At 39.1% G+C, this 15,346-nt stretch overlaps 1 protein-coding gene across 4 annotated transcripts in view; it reads right to left on the reverse strand.

Moving 5' to 3' along the window:
- MAST4 (microtubule associated serine/threonine kinase family member 4) overlaps positions 1-15,346 on the reverse strand; it is a 357,848-nt gene that overhangs the window by 56,868 nt on the left and 285,634 nt on the right. For all 4 annotated transcript variants that reach the window (XM_011959348.1, XM_011959351.1, XM_011959350.1 and 1 more), the window contains 4 exons: positions 14,924-14,999; positions 12,964-13,173; positions 6,668-6,769; positions 3,035-3,167 (listed from right to left, as the gene is read on the reverse strand). In XM_011959348.1, the coding sequence (XP_011814738.1) occupies positions 3,035-3,167; positions 6,668-6,769; positions 12,964-13,173; positions 14,924-14,999 (521 nt within the window). The remainder of the gene's footprint in view (positions 1-3,034; positions 3,168-6,667; positions 6,770-12,963; positions 13,174-14,923; positions 15,000-15,346) is intronic.

Below are 15,346 nucleotides of genomic sequence, written 5' to 3' on the forward strand. Positions count from 1 at the left end.
TCCGCCTCCCGGGTTCACGCCATTCTCCTCCCTCAGCCTCCCGGGTAGCTGGGACTACAGGCGCTCAACACCAAGGCCGGTTAATTTTTTGTATTTTTAGTAGAGACGGGGTTTCACCAGATTAGCCAGGATGGTCTCGATCTCCTGACCTTGTGATCCGCCCGCCTCGGCCTCCCAAAGTGCTGGGATTACAGGGGTGAGCCACCGCGCCCGGCCTATTATCTCATTTTTATGGAAGTAACTGAGGCACAAAGAGGTGCATCAATTTGGATGGTCAAGGTTCACACAGTATGCAGTGCAGGCTTAGGGTGCCGACCTGGCAGCCCAGCTCCAGAACTCCCAATTCCTAACCTTCAAAGGACAGGTCTAAGGTATGTTAATTTAGACGCTGACAGGAAAGGGAAACAAATGTAGAACAATCAGAGTCTGTAATCGTTTATTTTTTATTTCTAGAGAGGGAGTCTTGTTCTGTCACTCAGACTGTAGTGCAATGGTGCCATCTCAGCTCACTGCAACCTCCGCCTCCTGGGTTCATGCGATTCTCCTGCCTCAGCCTCCCGAGTAGCTGGGACTACAGGCGCCCACCACCACGCCCAGCTAATTTTTGTATTTTTAGTAGAGATGGGTTTCACCATGTTGGCCAGGCTACTCTGAAACTCCTGACCTCAGGTGATCCACTCACCGTGGTGCAATTGTTTATTAAATTACCTTGAGAAGTCATATTTCAAATGTTAACAAATGGATTAAAAACTAGCCTCAGGGCCAGGTGCCCTGGCTCATGCCTGTAATCCCAGCACTTTGGGAGGTGGAGGCAGGCAGATCACCTGAGGTTAGGAGTTCGAGACTAGCCTGGCCAACATGGTAAAACCTCGTCTGTACTAAAAATACAAAAATTAGCTGGGCATGGTGACACACGTCTGTAGTCCCAGATACTCGGGAGGCTGTGGCAGGAGAATCACTTGAACTGAGGAGGCAGAGGTTGCAGTGAGCCGAGATCATACCACTGCACTCCAGCCTGGGCAACGAAGCAAGACTTCATCTCCAAAAACAACAACAACAACAAAAAACACCCAAAAGAACAAACAAAAACTAGCCTCAGATCTTAAATTAAGTGTCAAGAGTTAAAAACACAACTCCCAGTGATTAAACTCCAAACTTGTTAAAGATCACTATTCATGTTTTCTTTAGAGCCTCTAGAAAGCTAGTTTCTACATGGGCCTCAGATTATTCACCTACCAAAGTTCAGCCTACAGTGATTGCCAGGTAAGAAAACTAAAGAACTCACTTGGTTCACAATTCAAGAGCTGACGCAATCTTAACTATACCAGCGTGAAGAGTCACTATAATCTACTTTGACAGCCTCCCCAACTCCAACTATTTTCATAAAAAAAAAATTAAAAGATGGTTCTGTTTTAAATAGAATTTCTGCTAAATAACTATTATCTGAGAAATACATATTATTTGTAAGCAGTGGGTAGTAATGGAATGGAACCAAGAGTCAGCTTTTGAAGCAGGAAGCTAAGGCATCATTTTGTAATGCCTGAAGTGATTTTTAAAACTCATCTAAATACCATTAAACATCTGCCCTTTTTATTTCATTGATTTAAACCATTTCTGAAGACTCATGATTCAAAAAGGTAAAGATGGTAATTTAAAAGCCATGGGGGAAAATCTCTCCCCAGGGAACTTTTCAGAAAAGCAGCCACCAGTCTCTGATAAGTGATGAATCTGTTGTGGAATTGCTTTCAGTACAGTATAAATTTATCTGGCATTATCTCACAGTAATGCATGCATCATTTCACTGGAAGCAAAGATACAATGGCCATAGGAGCAAACAAAGCAGGGAAACAGGAGAGGAGGGCAGAGAGCAGCAGGTTCCCTGGCTTCAGATGGGAAAATCTCTGTGCCAACATTTACCATTACAAACAATTTAACAAGATAAACACTGTTTGCAAATTCAATTTAATGAACCGGGAAGACAATTTTGAATGAAGGAGTCAATGATAGTTTTTGAGTCTTTTGGGGGAGTGTATAACTAAATGTTATAAATAACAATCCTAAACAATCATGAACAGGAACAGGTTGTCAGGGGAGTGGTTTACCAGTATCAGATTTTAAAAAGTTCACTGGCAGGATGCTTCCTATTCTCTGTATTTAATTTAATAATATTATTTTAAAAAGTGAATCAACTTTTTTTTTTTTGAGACAGAGTCTCACTCTGTCGCCCAGGCTGGAGTGCAGCGGCGCAATCTAGGTTAACTGCAACCTCTGCCTCCTCGGTTCAAGCGATTCTTCTGCCTTAGCCTCCCGAGTAGCTAGGACTAGAGGCGCACACCACTACGCCCAGCTAATTTTTGCATTTTTAGTAGAGACAGGGTTTCACGATATTGGCCAGGCTGGTCTGGAACTCCTGACCTCGTGATCCACCCACCTCAGCCTCCCAAAGTGCTGGGATTACAGGCGTGAGCCACTGCGCCCAGCCCATAAATCCTTTTATAAGCTTAAAAAGACATTTTTATTGGCTCTCCTGTATAGTACTATGTTTTATACTTTAAGTAAACAAGAATATACCTATGAATACTGTACTCAATTTAAAGTAATCTACCATCAACTGCATTACTTCCAAAGCAAATTTAAATGTCAGTTTAATTAATGATAATGTCTTTAGCAACATTTTAAAAATTAGAAGTACTCTCAAAAAGAGCCCAACTGAGCTCTGCAGGAGAAAAACTACTCATGAAGACTGAAATCAAAACCCTCTGGGACACTCTGGCATTCTCAGGCTGACAGGCTTCTAAGGATGTCAAGGCCTTGACCAACACTCTAGGTAGACACAAAATGGGTCATGTTCAGTCACGTCTCAGGACCCAATTTATGGCTATTTCCTTCAAATAGCAACCAGTCCCCAGATATGGACTTTTCAATAGATAGAGCCAAAACATGAGGAAAAAATAAAGATTTGCCACTTAAGATTTCTTCTATGAGGTGATGGTGCATAAACAAAGTCAAAGATAGGAACAACCCAGGGACTCACCTTCCAAGGGATCCTTATTGAGTCCCAGTTGGCTAATGATGTACCTGGGAATGTCGGTTTTAATACCCTGTCCTTCTTTGGCATGGCCTTCTGCTGCTTCCAATAGGTAGTAAAATTCTTCCGGATCAAATTCCTAGCAGAAGACAAACACAGATGGATACTTCTTTGAGCCAAAATTGTCTGAGGTTTTATTACATAAATCCCATTCACAATAAAACTGCTGGATATACATGGCTGTAAGTTACTTATGCAGAAAGGAGGCAAATGGATTTTAAAAGTATGTAACTCTGACTTCATATTTGAAGCCTATTCATATTCTAAGCCAACACATTTATGCACATGGTAACCCAAAGATAATGATCATTTCCAATTTGCTTGTAATGTAAATACGAAGGTACTACGCTCCACTTAAGATCTCGCTCATCAGAAATGAACAGGTCTGATTTTTAATTGTGCCTTTCTGGCAAAGTTGTAAAATCTGGGAATTCCCATCCAGAAGATTTGAGATTCAATTTCTCTCTCCACTCAACCAGCAATAAAAGGAATGTTAGAATGCATTTACTCAAAAATGCTGCAGGAAACTCTCTTAATATAGAAGTATCCAAAAACATTAGAAAGAAAAACTTCAAAGTTACCATTTTTGATTAGTTAACTATAAAATTAAGTTACCACTATTCACATAAAGTAAAGAACAAGAAAGAAAAATGGGAAATTAAAGCCTCTGTCTCTTATAAAACTTCGGGAATATATTTTTCCTATCTATTTAATTTTTTGTGTATATGTGGCTGCCTGTTGCTTCTAATATGTAATAAATAGCTTCAGGATCACCATACTCTAGATGGATGCTGTGATACTATCAAATGTATGTTTCGTCTTCATCCCTGTTTTCTGAAATACCACTCCTGAAACCCTTGGAATCTCCAAAGTAATAAGTGGCTTTTTGTATTCTAGTGAGTTGACGGGTGGCTGGGCACTTCTGGGTAGCCTCTGGAAGAGGGCTGGTTGTCAGGGGAGCCTATCACATGATGAGAGGGTTGGGAGTTGCAGCCCCATCCTCACCTCCACTTCAGAGAGGGGCTGAAGGTTAAGTGGATCACCAATGGTCAATGATGTCATCAAACATGCCTATGTAATGAAGCTTCCATAAAAACCCAAAAGGACCACATCTGGGGAGCTTCCGGATAGCTGAACGTGTGGAGTTTCCTGGAAGGCAGTGCAGCCAAGGAGCTTTGCACTCCTTTCCTCATGCTTCACCCTATGCACCTCATCATCTGTAGAATTTTTAATGTATTTCATAATAAACTGGTCAACTTCAGTGTTTCCCTGAGTCCTGTGAACCACTCTAGCAAGCTAATGAAACTCAGAGAGGGGGTCATAGGAACCTCGGTTTACAGCAAGATGGTGAGAGGCACAAGCAAACCATCTGGAGCTCGCGACTGACACTGGAAGTAGGGGCACTCTTGTGGAATTGACCCCTCAACCTGTGGGATCTGATGCTATCTCTGGGTAGACAGTGTTGGAATGGAATTGGAGGACACCCAGCTGGCGTCTGCTGCAGAACTGCTTGCTTGCTTGTTGTGTGGGGCTCCCACATAACTGGTGTCAGAATTATGTTGTGAGAGCACAGCAGGAGAAACCAAGTTTGGTTTTTCCTCTATGCCCAAAGGGATGCCATGGATTTATGTGTTGTAAACAATTATGCTTATTGCCTTAAAGCCCAGTTATTAATTTCAGTTATATTTCCTGGATTTTTTCTGGAGTTTCTAAAGGTCATTAAAAAAAAAAATTGCTGTAAATGGAGTAAAGTTAAACCAATGTAAATACTCAGAGTCTTTTACATATATACTTACTACAAAGACTGACAGAGCAAGCCTGGGTACTATAGGGATAAGATGATAGCTTGGGGGAAGCATCCCCTAATACTATGAAACTCCAGTTTCATCTAAGCTTTAAAGAGTACTTTGAAAGCAGCAATTTCAAGCTACTTTTAAGTTCACTTGTTTCTATCTTTGAGAAACTATACTTTTTCTCTTCTGATTCTGAGTGATTACTGTAAAAAGTTGATTTCCTCCTTTAAAGCAAGATCTGCTCTTAGCATATCTGTTGTCCAGAAAAACAAGTTTTAATGCTAAATGAAACTTTCCCCTAAATTAAACAATTGTGGGAAGTACAAACATGTGGTCCGTAATTCAAAAGCTACAACAGGAGAGGCAGTAAAAAGTTAACTAACCCTTCTATCTGGATTTACCAGTCACCCAGTTCTCCCTGAAGCATCCAAGTTTTTTTCCTTTTAGCCTTCCAGAGACACTCAATGCCAAATGGTGTGTTTGATTCTATGATTCTAAGGGTCCTCACCATTGATAGAAAGCCCTTCCCTACACCTCCCAACTCCCTACCTTTCTCCTCAAGATTTTCCCTCTGTGTCTGACAAGGCACTAGTATATATTTTTGGTGCTGTGACTATTTCACCATTATAAATTATTATGGATGATAGTTAAAATAAGGGCAAGACCAAAGCACTGCAACCATATGTGTATTATGTAGGTATGTATGTGTGTATTTCTGAAAAGCTGTATTGTATGTGGTGTTATAATTACTTTAATAGCCAGTGAAACTTAAAAGTGAGTTTTGATGCTATATTAGTAGATCCTTAAAATAATTCTTATGTTCACAGCTTAATAGTTGTTCACAGTTTTAACTGAAACCGCAAATCAAAATTGCATAAAACAAAAACTTTTCAACAGGAAAATGATCACTGGCCAAAAATGTATAATTGTATTTATTTTTAATTTTTAATTTTTTTATTTTTTGAGACAGAGTCTCGTTCTGTCGCTCATGCTGGAGTGCAGTGGCGTGATCTCAGCTCACTGCAACCTCCACTTCCTGGGTTCAAGTAATTCTCCTGCCTCAGCCTCCCAAGTAGCTGGGATTACAGGCGTGTGCCACCACGCCTGGCTAATTTTTGTATTTTTAGTAGTGACGGAGTTCACCATATTGGCCAGGCTGGTCTGGAATTCCTGACCTCAGGTGATCTGCCTGCCTCAGCCTCCCAAAGTGCTGGGATTCCAGGCGTGAGCCACCATGCCCAGTCAAAAACATATAATTGTTAAAATGAACTAATCATCTTTAAAAGTCTCATTCCTTCAGGTCTGCATGAGGCTCTACTGTATTTTCCCAAATGGGATGGTTAGCATCTTATTTTCTAACTTGCCACATTTTAAAACAAAGAATAATTATAAATCACAGGTTACTATTTATCTCTGTATTTATCTCTATTCCTTCTCTGCATCTTGGCAACTCCAAAAAAGTGAGGTACAGCAAGAGTTTTCAACTAGCTGTGAAATAAAGTAATTATGCTGAGAAAAGGTCAAGCACATTATTTTATGATTCTACTTCAAGTTTGCCTAGAATATGATATGACTATCACTTAATAGAGCAAAAGTCCTAGAAACCTCTTTAAAATCAGAAAGGACAAGTCACATATCAACGTCATAAACATTCATAACTTGTAATTCCCTTTGACTTTTTCCATTTAGCTCTGGTGTTGGAAACCAAATGAAGCTGGAGCTTTCTGACGGTAACTGCTTTCCCAGTTAACAATAAATAATGTAGTCACATCGAGGGGCAACTTACCAGGCACTCTAATAACCGAGCAGGGCGGGCAATAACAATTAGAATCTTTCGAACTAGTTGTTTAATAAATGCCAATTCTCCACTTTCTGAACGATCATGAGCCTAGGAAAAAGCAATAAAGAGAGTGATGATGCAGAGTTGTTTCATTAAATGGAAAAGAAAATCAGCAAAGCAGGCTAATTAGATCACTGCAAATGTTCAAAAATCAAGTGATTTAGAAAATGCTGTTAAAAGATTGATAAACAGACATTATCTGTATATAAATGGACACTATTAAACTCCTATATCTACAAAATCTTTCTATTAGCTAAACCTTAATTGCAAAACTCTGATATATTATCTATGCTAAAAATCAAAGGGCGCTTAATGTGAATCATGAATGAAAGAGACATTAAAAGTTTATGACACATTAAGCACACGGTACAAGTAGAGTGGGAAGCTGATCAAGAACCTTGATTTTCCAGTTAAGAACATCTTAGGCTGGGCGCGGTGGCTCAAGCCTGTAATCCCAGCACTTTGGGAGGCCGAGATGGGCGGATCACGAGGTCAGGAGATCGAGACCATGCTGGCTAACACGGTGAAACCCCGTCTCTACTAAAAATACAAAAAACTAGCCGGGCGAGGTGGCGGGCGCCTGTAGTCCCAGCTACTCCGGAGGCTGAGGCAGGAGAATGGCGTAAACCTGGGAGGTGGAGCTTGCAGTGAGCTGAGAGCGGGCCACTGCACTCCAGCCCGGGCGACAGAGCAAGACTCCGTTTCAAAAAAAAAAAAAAAAAAGAACATCTTAGACATAAGAAATGACTAACATAGTGAAGGACTGCTTTTATCCTGGACACTTAACACATTCTTGAAGTAGATTTCACATACACAATATGATTCGCCTATAAATTAATTATCACACATAAAAAGCGTACAATGCATTTTTCAAGTGTTAGCTGGATAAAGTATATACCAGTTGAGTATCCTTTATCCAAAATGCTTGGGACCACAAGTTTTTGGATTTTTTTCAAATTGTGGTATATTTGCATATACATAATGAGATATCTTGAGGAGGGGATCCAAGTCTCAACACAAAAATTCACTTATGTTTCATGTACACCTAATACATATAACCTGAAGGTAAATTTATACAATATTTTTAAAGAACTTTGTGCACTCATTACACGAGGTCAGGTAAGAGAATTTCCACTTGTGTTATCATGTTGGTGCTTAAAAAGTTTCATATTCTGGAGCATTTTGGAATTTGAATGCTCAACCTATACCTGGGTATATAAATGTGAATTCAGTTTCACACATTGAATAAATAATACCTAGGCACTTAACTTAGTAAAATTTAACTTAAAATCTTTAAAATTTTTATTTTATATATTGCCCAAGCACAATAAATATTCTGAGAGCAAAGCTGTTTGTTAATAGTCATTTAAATTTTCAATAATATTTTCTTGAAAAAAATCAGATAAATATATATCAAGACAGGCACAAAACAAGTTTAGAGGTTTTAATGTAAACTTCTCTGTTACGTTCACTTTTAGACTTTCTTAATCTTTGTTTTTATGATTTACTTTCCTCTAAGGATTAAAAAATAACATTTCATTGTGATGCTGGTACAATATAATATAATTTCACAGACACAGTAATAAACATTTACAGTCATTCTTGAAGGTGCTTTACCATGACAAGGACCAATCCCCTACCCACATGAAAACAACTGGCAGAGATCAAATTTATAAAAAATGATTGTACTCAGAAGTAGTATGTCTGCTGAATTTAAACCATCAAATCCAAAGCCATTTTCCAAAACACAGGTACAAAAACCATATACTGGCAAAAGTAAAACAGTTAGCTTTTGACATTAAAATAAAAGGAAAAATGATCATCGGTGAATAATCGTAGAATAGAATGTGTTCAAAGAAAACCAACTAGTAACTATAATGACACGTCCTAGTACCCAGGAAGGATGCTAGGACATATATAACGATGCACATATATATGCATCTCAAATATTGAAACTGCCTTTACATTTTCTTCCCAATTTTTGCTTTGCAACAAAAACAGATTTTTGGAAGATCCAGTGAATGCCAAAAAACATGCTTACATCTTCTTTATGGTTTATCCTCAACCAAACTAAACAGAAAACTTTAAAGATGAAGCAAAAAAACCAAACAACAAAAAAACAAAACACCTAACTTCTTAGTTAACACTTTGGGCAGGATATAGAGCTTTCTTCTTACTATAGTAATTTTTGGTTTATAAATTCAGGAATATAAAGAAAATCTGAAAAGCCTAAATACATTTTGGGTCGTCTCTTCAAAGAGAAATGAGAATTTTGTATCTTAATAAACTTAAAAAAGTCAGTTTAGATTAAATAAATTCAATTTCAAAAATCATAATCAGTTCATTCTAACTTCTTAGTTCTAAGAATTATCAGTCATAGCCAAGGATAAAACATATAATTTACATTAACTCAAACAGTATTTTATCTACTAACTTAAGTGGGGAGAAGGAGCCCTGTTAAAACAACACAAAATAAAGGCACAATTAGCCCGTGAAGAGAAATTGGTTCCTGGCTGTTACCACCAAGCTCCAAAGGGGAAACACTAACGGATACCCTCTGTATTTTAAGGGTTGACCACTATAAAACATAACCATGACCCAGATTCGAGAGTAGGTTAGAGCTTCCTATGTATTTTATTGTCTTTGGCTAAACTGCTGTAAGTGCAAAAAAGAATGGAGGCATAAAAGCATTCATCTGGAATTGTCTTAGGCCTCAGGGCTTTAAAAAGGCACTAAGCTGCTCAAACCTTACGGGGATTTTACTTGGGTTATGCAAAAGACAGACAATGGGAAAAATGGCTGGGAGATAGGCCTACAGAGCACAGAATGCCACAGTTGGGAACTGACAACTGCATCTTGGGGAAATCAAGGCAAGTTCCACAGTTCCACAATTTGGCTCTATCTAAAAAGGGCAGGCCCCCCTGCAGTGGATTAGCTCCATGTTCTGGAAAAATACTATAAATGTGATTAGGCAAATAGTTTAAATTTTTACAAAAGGACTGAAGGAAGCTCTTTATCTATAAAGCTAAACAAGAAACCATTCTTATTTATACCCAACAAGACCTTCATGCCACAAGTATACATGCTTCTCTGGCCAAAAAAGAAATTTATTTTATTTATTTATTTTTTTTGAGACGGAGTCTCGCTCTGTCGCCCAGGCTGGAGTGCAGTGGCCGGATCTCAGCTCACTGCAAGCTCCACCTCCCGGGTTTACGCCATTCTCCTGCCTCAGCCTCCCAAGTAGCTGGGACTACAGGCGCCCGCCACCTCGCCCGGCTAGTTTTTTGTATTTTTTAGTAGAGACGGGGTTTCACCATGTTAGCCAGGATGGTCTCGATCTCCTGACCTCGTGATCCACCCGTCTCGGCCTCCCAAAGTGCTGGGATTACAGGCTTGAGCCACCGCGCCCGGCCGGAAATTTCTTTAAAAATAAGCAAATTTTAAAAATAGTAATAGGACCCATCACGTGATCTGATCTGTGAAACCCTAAGATTTTATTTTAATTGTCATGAAACAATCTGCTGCGTCTGTCACAGAAACAAAATTAAGTAGGGGATTTCAGTGTAAATAGCTTTGGATAGCAATCCTACCCTTTTCAGGGCATGCCTATAAAGGAATGAAAAACACAGGACTAAGCTGGTAACTATGGTAATATCCTGGGACGGAATTGCAGAATTAGGAGTATCTCACAGAGGCTGACTACAGAATTCCTGTGTCTGCCTCTTCTGTTCAAAAGTGCACTATTTAGCAAACATACTTTCAAAATATTCTCATAAATAGTAATATGCCTAGTGTTTCCAGCATTTTCTGGACTCTGATTTGATTAAAGCAATAGCAGAATTAGATTACTTGATACATCCTAATAGGTTGAATATTTTGGCATGCAGTCATATCTATTTTCTTCCTTCCCCACTTCCACAGTTTCTGAGGAACTGATAAACACCAGGCACTGAATTTGGCACCAGAGAGTTAGAGATGACTCCTGTTCCTCAAAGAGCCCCCTGTCTGTTGGTAAAGTGAGACTGCAGAAGTCAGTACAACTCATTACGGCTAAATGCATTGAGACGAAGGGCACAGCAACGGGCCATGTTATGGTTTACACCTATGGACAGAATAGAGCCAATAAAGAGTTTTAGATAGATAATCTTGCAGCTGCATAAAAGTATGAATTTGAAGAGTTAAGACTGGAGGGAGGCAGATTGGTGAGGATGAGGGTTTGAGCTAGATGAGGGTCTGAGCCAGGTAGTGACTGTAGAACAGGAAAGAAGGGTTGTAGAAATATTGAGGAAGTAAACTATGAGGTCTAATGGGTTGCTTGACGAAGGGAGAGAGGGAGTCTAGTATTCTCAGAGTTCTAGCAGGTGACTGGGTAGATGGCGGTGTCAATAATAGATGAAAAGAATGTGGGAGAAGCATGTGTGGTTGAGGAAATGCTGTCTAGTTTTACATAGGTTGGGACTGCTGCTTCAGTGGGCTGTCCAGGTAGAAAGAGATTCAGCAGGCAGGTGGATCCATGATTCTGAAATGTGAAAGATGACTACTGGACTGAGATAAGGATTTGAAGCCATTAGAGTCTATCCTTTAATCGAAGACAGTCAACAAGATGACTAAGAGACAAGGAGGAGGAGTAGACTACAGATGTGATCATGGGAAAACTTATAGAAAACAGGTGTTGGAAGAGAAACCCCTGGAAGAGGCAGAGAAGAAATGGTCAGAAATGTCCCAAGAATAATAAATGAAAAGGAAGACAGAGAAAAGGAGGGTTTTAACACTGCTGAATGCAGTAATATTCCAGTAAAATGTCCAGTGGATATGACAATAAGGAGGATGTCAGTGAGCTGAGGGGTATCAGAAGCCATTCACTCAAAAAATATTAAAGTCCTTCTGTGTGTCACACACCATCCTAGGTGAATAAAGCAGGTAATATTCCTGCCCACAGAGACATTATACTCTACTGTAGAGCAGTCAAAGGGCAGCCTGTGGACTGGGACCAGTCCACCACTGTTATCTGTGTGTGACGAGATATCTAAGTACAATTTTAAGCGTAAGCATGTGGCAATTCTTACAGCAATTTTATATTGTAATGTAACTCATTTAGCAATTTTTACATTGCCAGGAAACCCAAGTATATGATCATTTTCCTGTAAAAATCATTTTCCTTTTAGTTTATGGGAGAGAACAGGTCCATGCCAAGTAAGAAATTAACAGAAAAACCCCAAAACAATGTGTTCACCCCTGAGGATAGTCTGAAAGGGACTGCTTCAGTGGACTGCAGTCAGTTGCAATGTGAGAAATTGGGAAAGAGTATAGAAGGCCTAGATGGCAAAGGGGAGAAAAGTAGCAGCTGCCAGCCAGAGAAGGATCTTATCTCGCCAGCTAAATTCTGCAGGGGCAAGGACAGTTAGAGTTCTCAAAAATTAGGATGCTAATATTTTCCTTCAATTTTCTGCCATTATTTACATATTCATGTTTTAGAGAAAATTATCTATAATTATGTTTATACAGGCATAATTTGTGCCTTGTGAGATACAGAAACACAATATATACAAATACATAGGCTAAATAGGTTTCCTTGTAGGCTGTGGCTGGTCAATTCCAGTCAGAAGAGCAATATTAGACATGCATTCCATTCCCCCATACAGACTGTCTTCCCGTCCTGGGTGTTATCAGGTGCTAGGCATGCAAGTGTTAGGCCTAGACAGGTCCTGTGTTTATCTGTCATTTTGGAAATTGGATATTTTGTCAGAAAAAGAACTGACACTAATAAAAATATAAGTTGCCATTTACTACCCAACACCACGTGCAGGTTAATTAATAGAACACACAGCCTGGAAGAAGCCAGCAATTTTCCATTTAGCTTTTTCAGATATTAGAACTAGATAGCATCATCAAATAACACACAGACACTCAGGCAATTTATAACTTTATGGTTAAAGGGGGAAGAAATCACTGCTTCAAAATCCTTCACAATCCACTTATCCTAGAGTCATAGATTGTTGGGTACCAAGGTTCCTGTAAAGGTTATTATATTAATTTTCTATTACTATAAATGATGACCAGAATCAATTTATAGCAAGTAGCAATCAGGTGAGTTTCTTTTTTTTTTTTTTTTTTTCCTTCTTCTTGCTTCTCTGGAATGTGAACTCCATTTCATGGTTATAACTTGTAAGCAAAAAAAAAAGAATTTTTTTTTCAGAGAAAAGCAAAATAAATCAGAAAACTCTATGGTGCATGGTTCTTACCTCCTGTAGCAACTTATCTAATTTGTGCTGTAATTCAAGGAAGTATCGTGAGGTGATGAGGCCCTGGTGGGATTTATCCAAGCAATCTCGAGCCAGTTCAATAATCTGGTGGTGAGTGAAACTAAGCACTCCATCTGCTAGGGGTAGAACGTTGTCAGGAGAGTAGCTGGTGATAATTTCCTTTAGACGTTCTTCCATCTGAGCTGTAGCCTATATAGCGAAGACACACATACACAGATGTAATACGAGGAAACACACGTGTAAACAATTTGACCATCACATTTTTTATAGCATTTTCAGAGATCTCCACAAGTCATTAAATAGGATTCTAGAAATCAAATTTAAAAGAAGCCTCACTTCTGATAAAATAATGGTACATACATGTCATCAGACATTTGTCTGAACCCATTGATTGTACAACACAAACGGTGAATGAACCCTAATGCATGTGGGGGGGTGTTCATACATAGCCTTTCCAGGTACACGGGATATCTTTGTACCTTCTGCTCAATTTTGTTGTGAAGCTAAAACTGTTCTTAAAAAGTTGCTTAAAAAAAGCAGCAGCCTCAGCATGTGAAATAAAGATCTGAGGACACAAAAGTGAAATCAATATTTCAGAATGATAATCTCCCTTTTCTGTGTTGTATCAAATGTAAAATGGTCCCTGTAAGCTTCTTCAAGTAACTCAAGTTGTATCTGTGAATTGCTATGCTTTCATTTAAGATCTTGGGCTCTTTCAGATGGATTGTCCAAAATATCAAATATTTCTTTATGTTTTTGTACTTAAACATCAGGATGTTGCTAGAGTTCCATGACCTAAGCTAAAAATGTATCTTTTTCGGCTAGGTTTTAATGTGCCAGGAGCACACATCTTATATCATCTTCTTTTCCCAAAAAGCTACATCCTATGCAAAAGTCCCAGGGGACTCCCTTGGTAAAATAAATCTAAAATTTCCTTTCCAACTTTTATTTCATTCTCTCTGGTCACCCACTGCCTAATCCATATTCCTTACTTACATTAATTATATATGCAGGGAGACTCCCTTTCCTTCCTCCCTCCTCCTCCCCTCTAATATCCTAACCTGCATTAACTAGGTAACAGTCAGTATCTGTTTCCCTGGTGAGCAAGTGACATGTGATAAATAGCTAAAACAGCTTTAATCAATGACATCAATGCTGGGTTAGTTGCAAATAATAAGTACTCTACTCTTGATTTATGAAACCAAAGATTTTCGTTTGTTCTCCAGCTTAGGGCAACACTGGCTGTGGGGGCGGATCAGGAAAAACATGGGAGAGTGGCCTTTTCTCAAATGTGCAGAAATGCTTTGGCGGGAAAGATGTGGAAACAAGGTGAGTTAATGGGACCATCTGAGAGCAGGTCCTTGCAGCCAAGGGCTTGGCAGCAACTCTTCACAGTTGCTCTCTCAATTCACGTTCTTTTACCAGTCTAACTGGAGAACACGACAACTGTGCCTTCTCTTCTAAATTAATAGGGTTAGAAATACAATGTCTAAAGAGATGGGAAATCACAGAAAAGTAATGTGGAAAAGAAATAAAAACTCTCATGACACACCAATCTACAGGCTTCTAATGGAGAAAAACAGTCTCTACTTAACAGTATGGCGCAGGCCCAGAACATGGGTACAAAGTGCACAGTCTAGAGGCCTTTCAAAGTAGACCCTCCCTACGGCACCTCACCAGGCCTTCCCCATGTGTGGTGCACAAGTGGCAGGTTCACTTTAGAGCCAGCTCAGCATAGAGAGAGCACAGCGAGTTCTCAGCAGTTGTTAGCTTACCATTTTTTTTAAGTTATTTTCTCTTTCTAAGAAGACTGTGGAGCTGTTTTATGCAAATCATTACTAGATTGGACCTTACTTCCCATAACAAAACCACCTTACAGACTCTAAACCTATGCTGCCTGTTCGTTTAGATGCTAGGCATCTTCAATTCAATTCATTACCTTTGGGAACCTTTCTTTGTAGACATGGTTCATCATAATTATTTCATGGTCACAGCAGGCGGGAGAACGTCCAGGGCTGCAAGTAAAGCAAATTACCCTTTTAAACTTGCCACAGCATGAAATGAAAATAAGCTTTTTATTTATAAACAGTCAGCTGCATCAAAAGTACTATGCAACCTTTGTAAGAAAAGTATATTAGATAATAAACTATGAAATCAGTCATTAGTACACACGCACACATACATTCCCACAAACACAGAGACACTCTGAATAGGACTGAAAAAGAAAGCTCAAGAAGTGGAATGCCACAAAATCATCATAGTTACAATACAATACTAGTTCAGAAAGTGTTTGTATATTGAAATTATATTCTGCACATAGTGTGAGCTTGCATAAGATCTGGAAAACAATTAACAAACCACA

Source organism: Colobus angolensis, unplaced genomic scaffold, assembly GCF_000951035.1.
Source record: "Colobus angolensis palliatus isolate OR3802 unplaced genomic scaffold, Cang.pa_1.0 Scaffold49, whole genome shotgun sequence".
NCBI lineage: Eukaryota > Metazoa > Chordata > Mammalia > Primates > Cercopithecidae > Colobus > Colobus angolensis.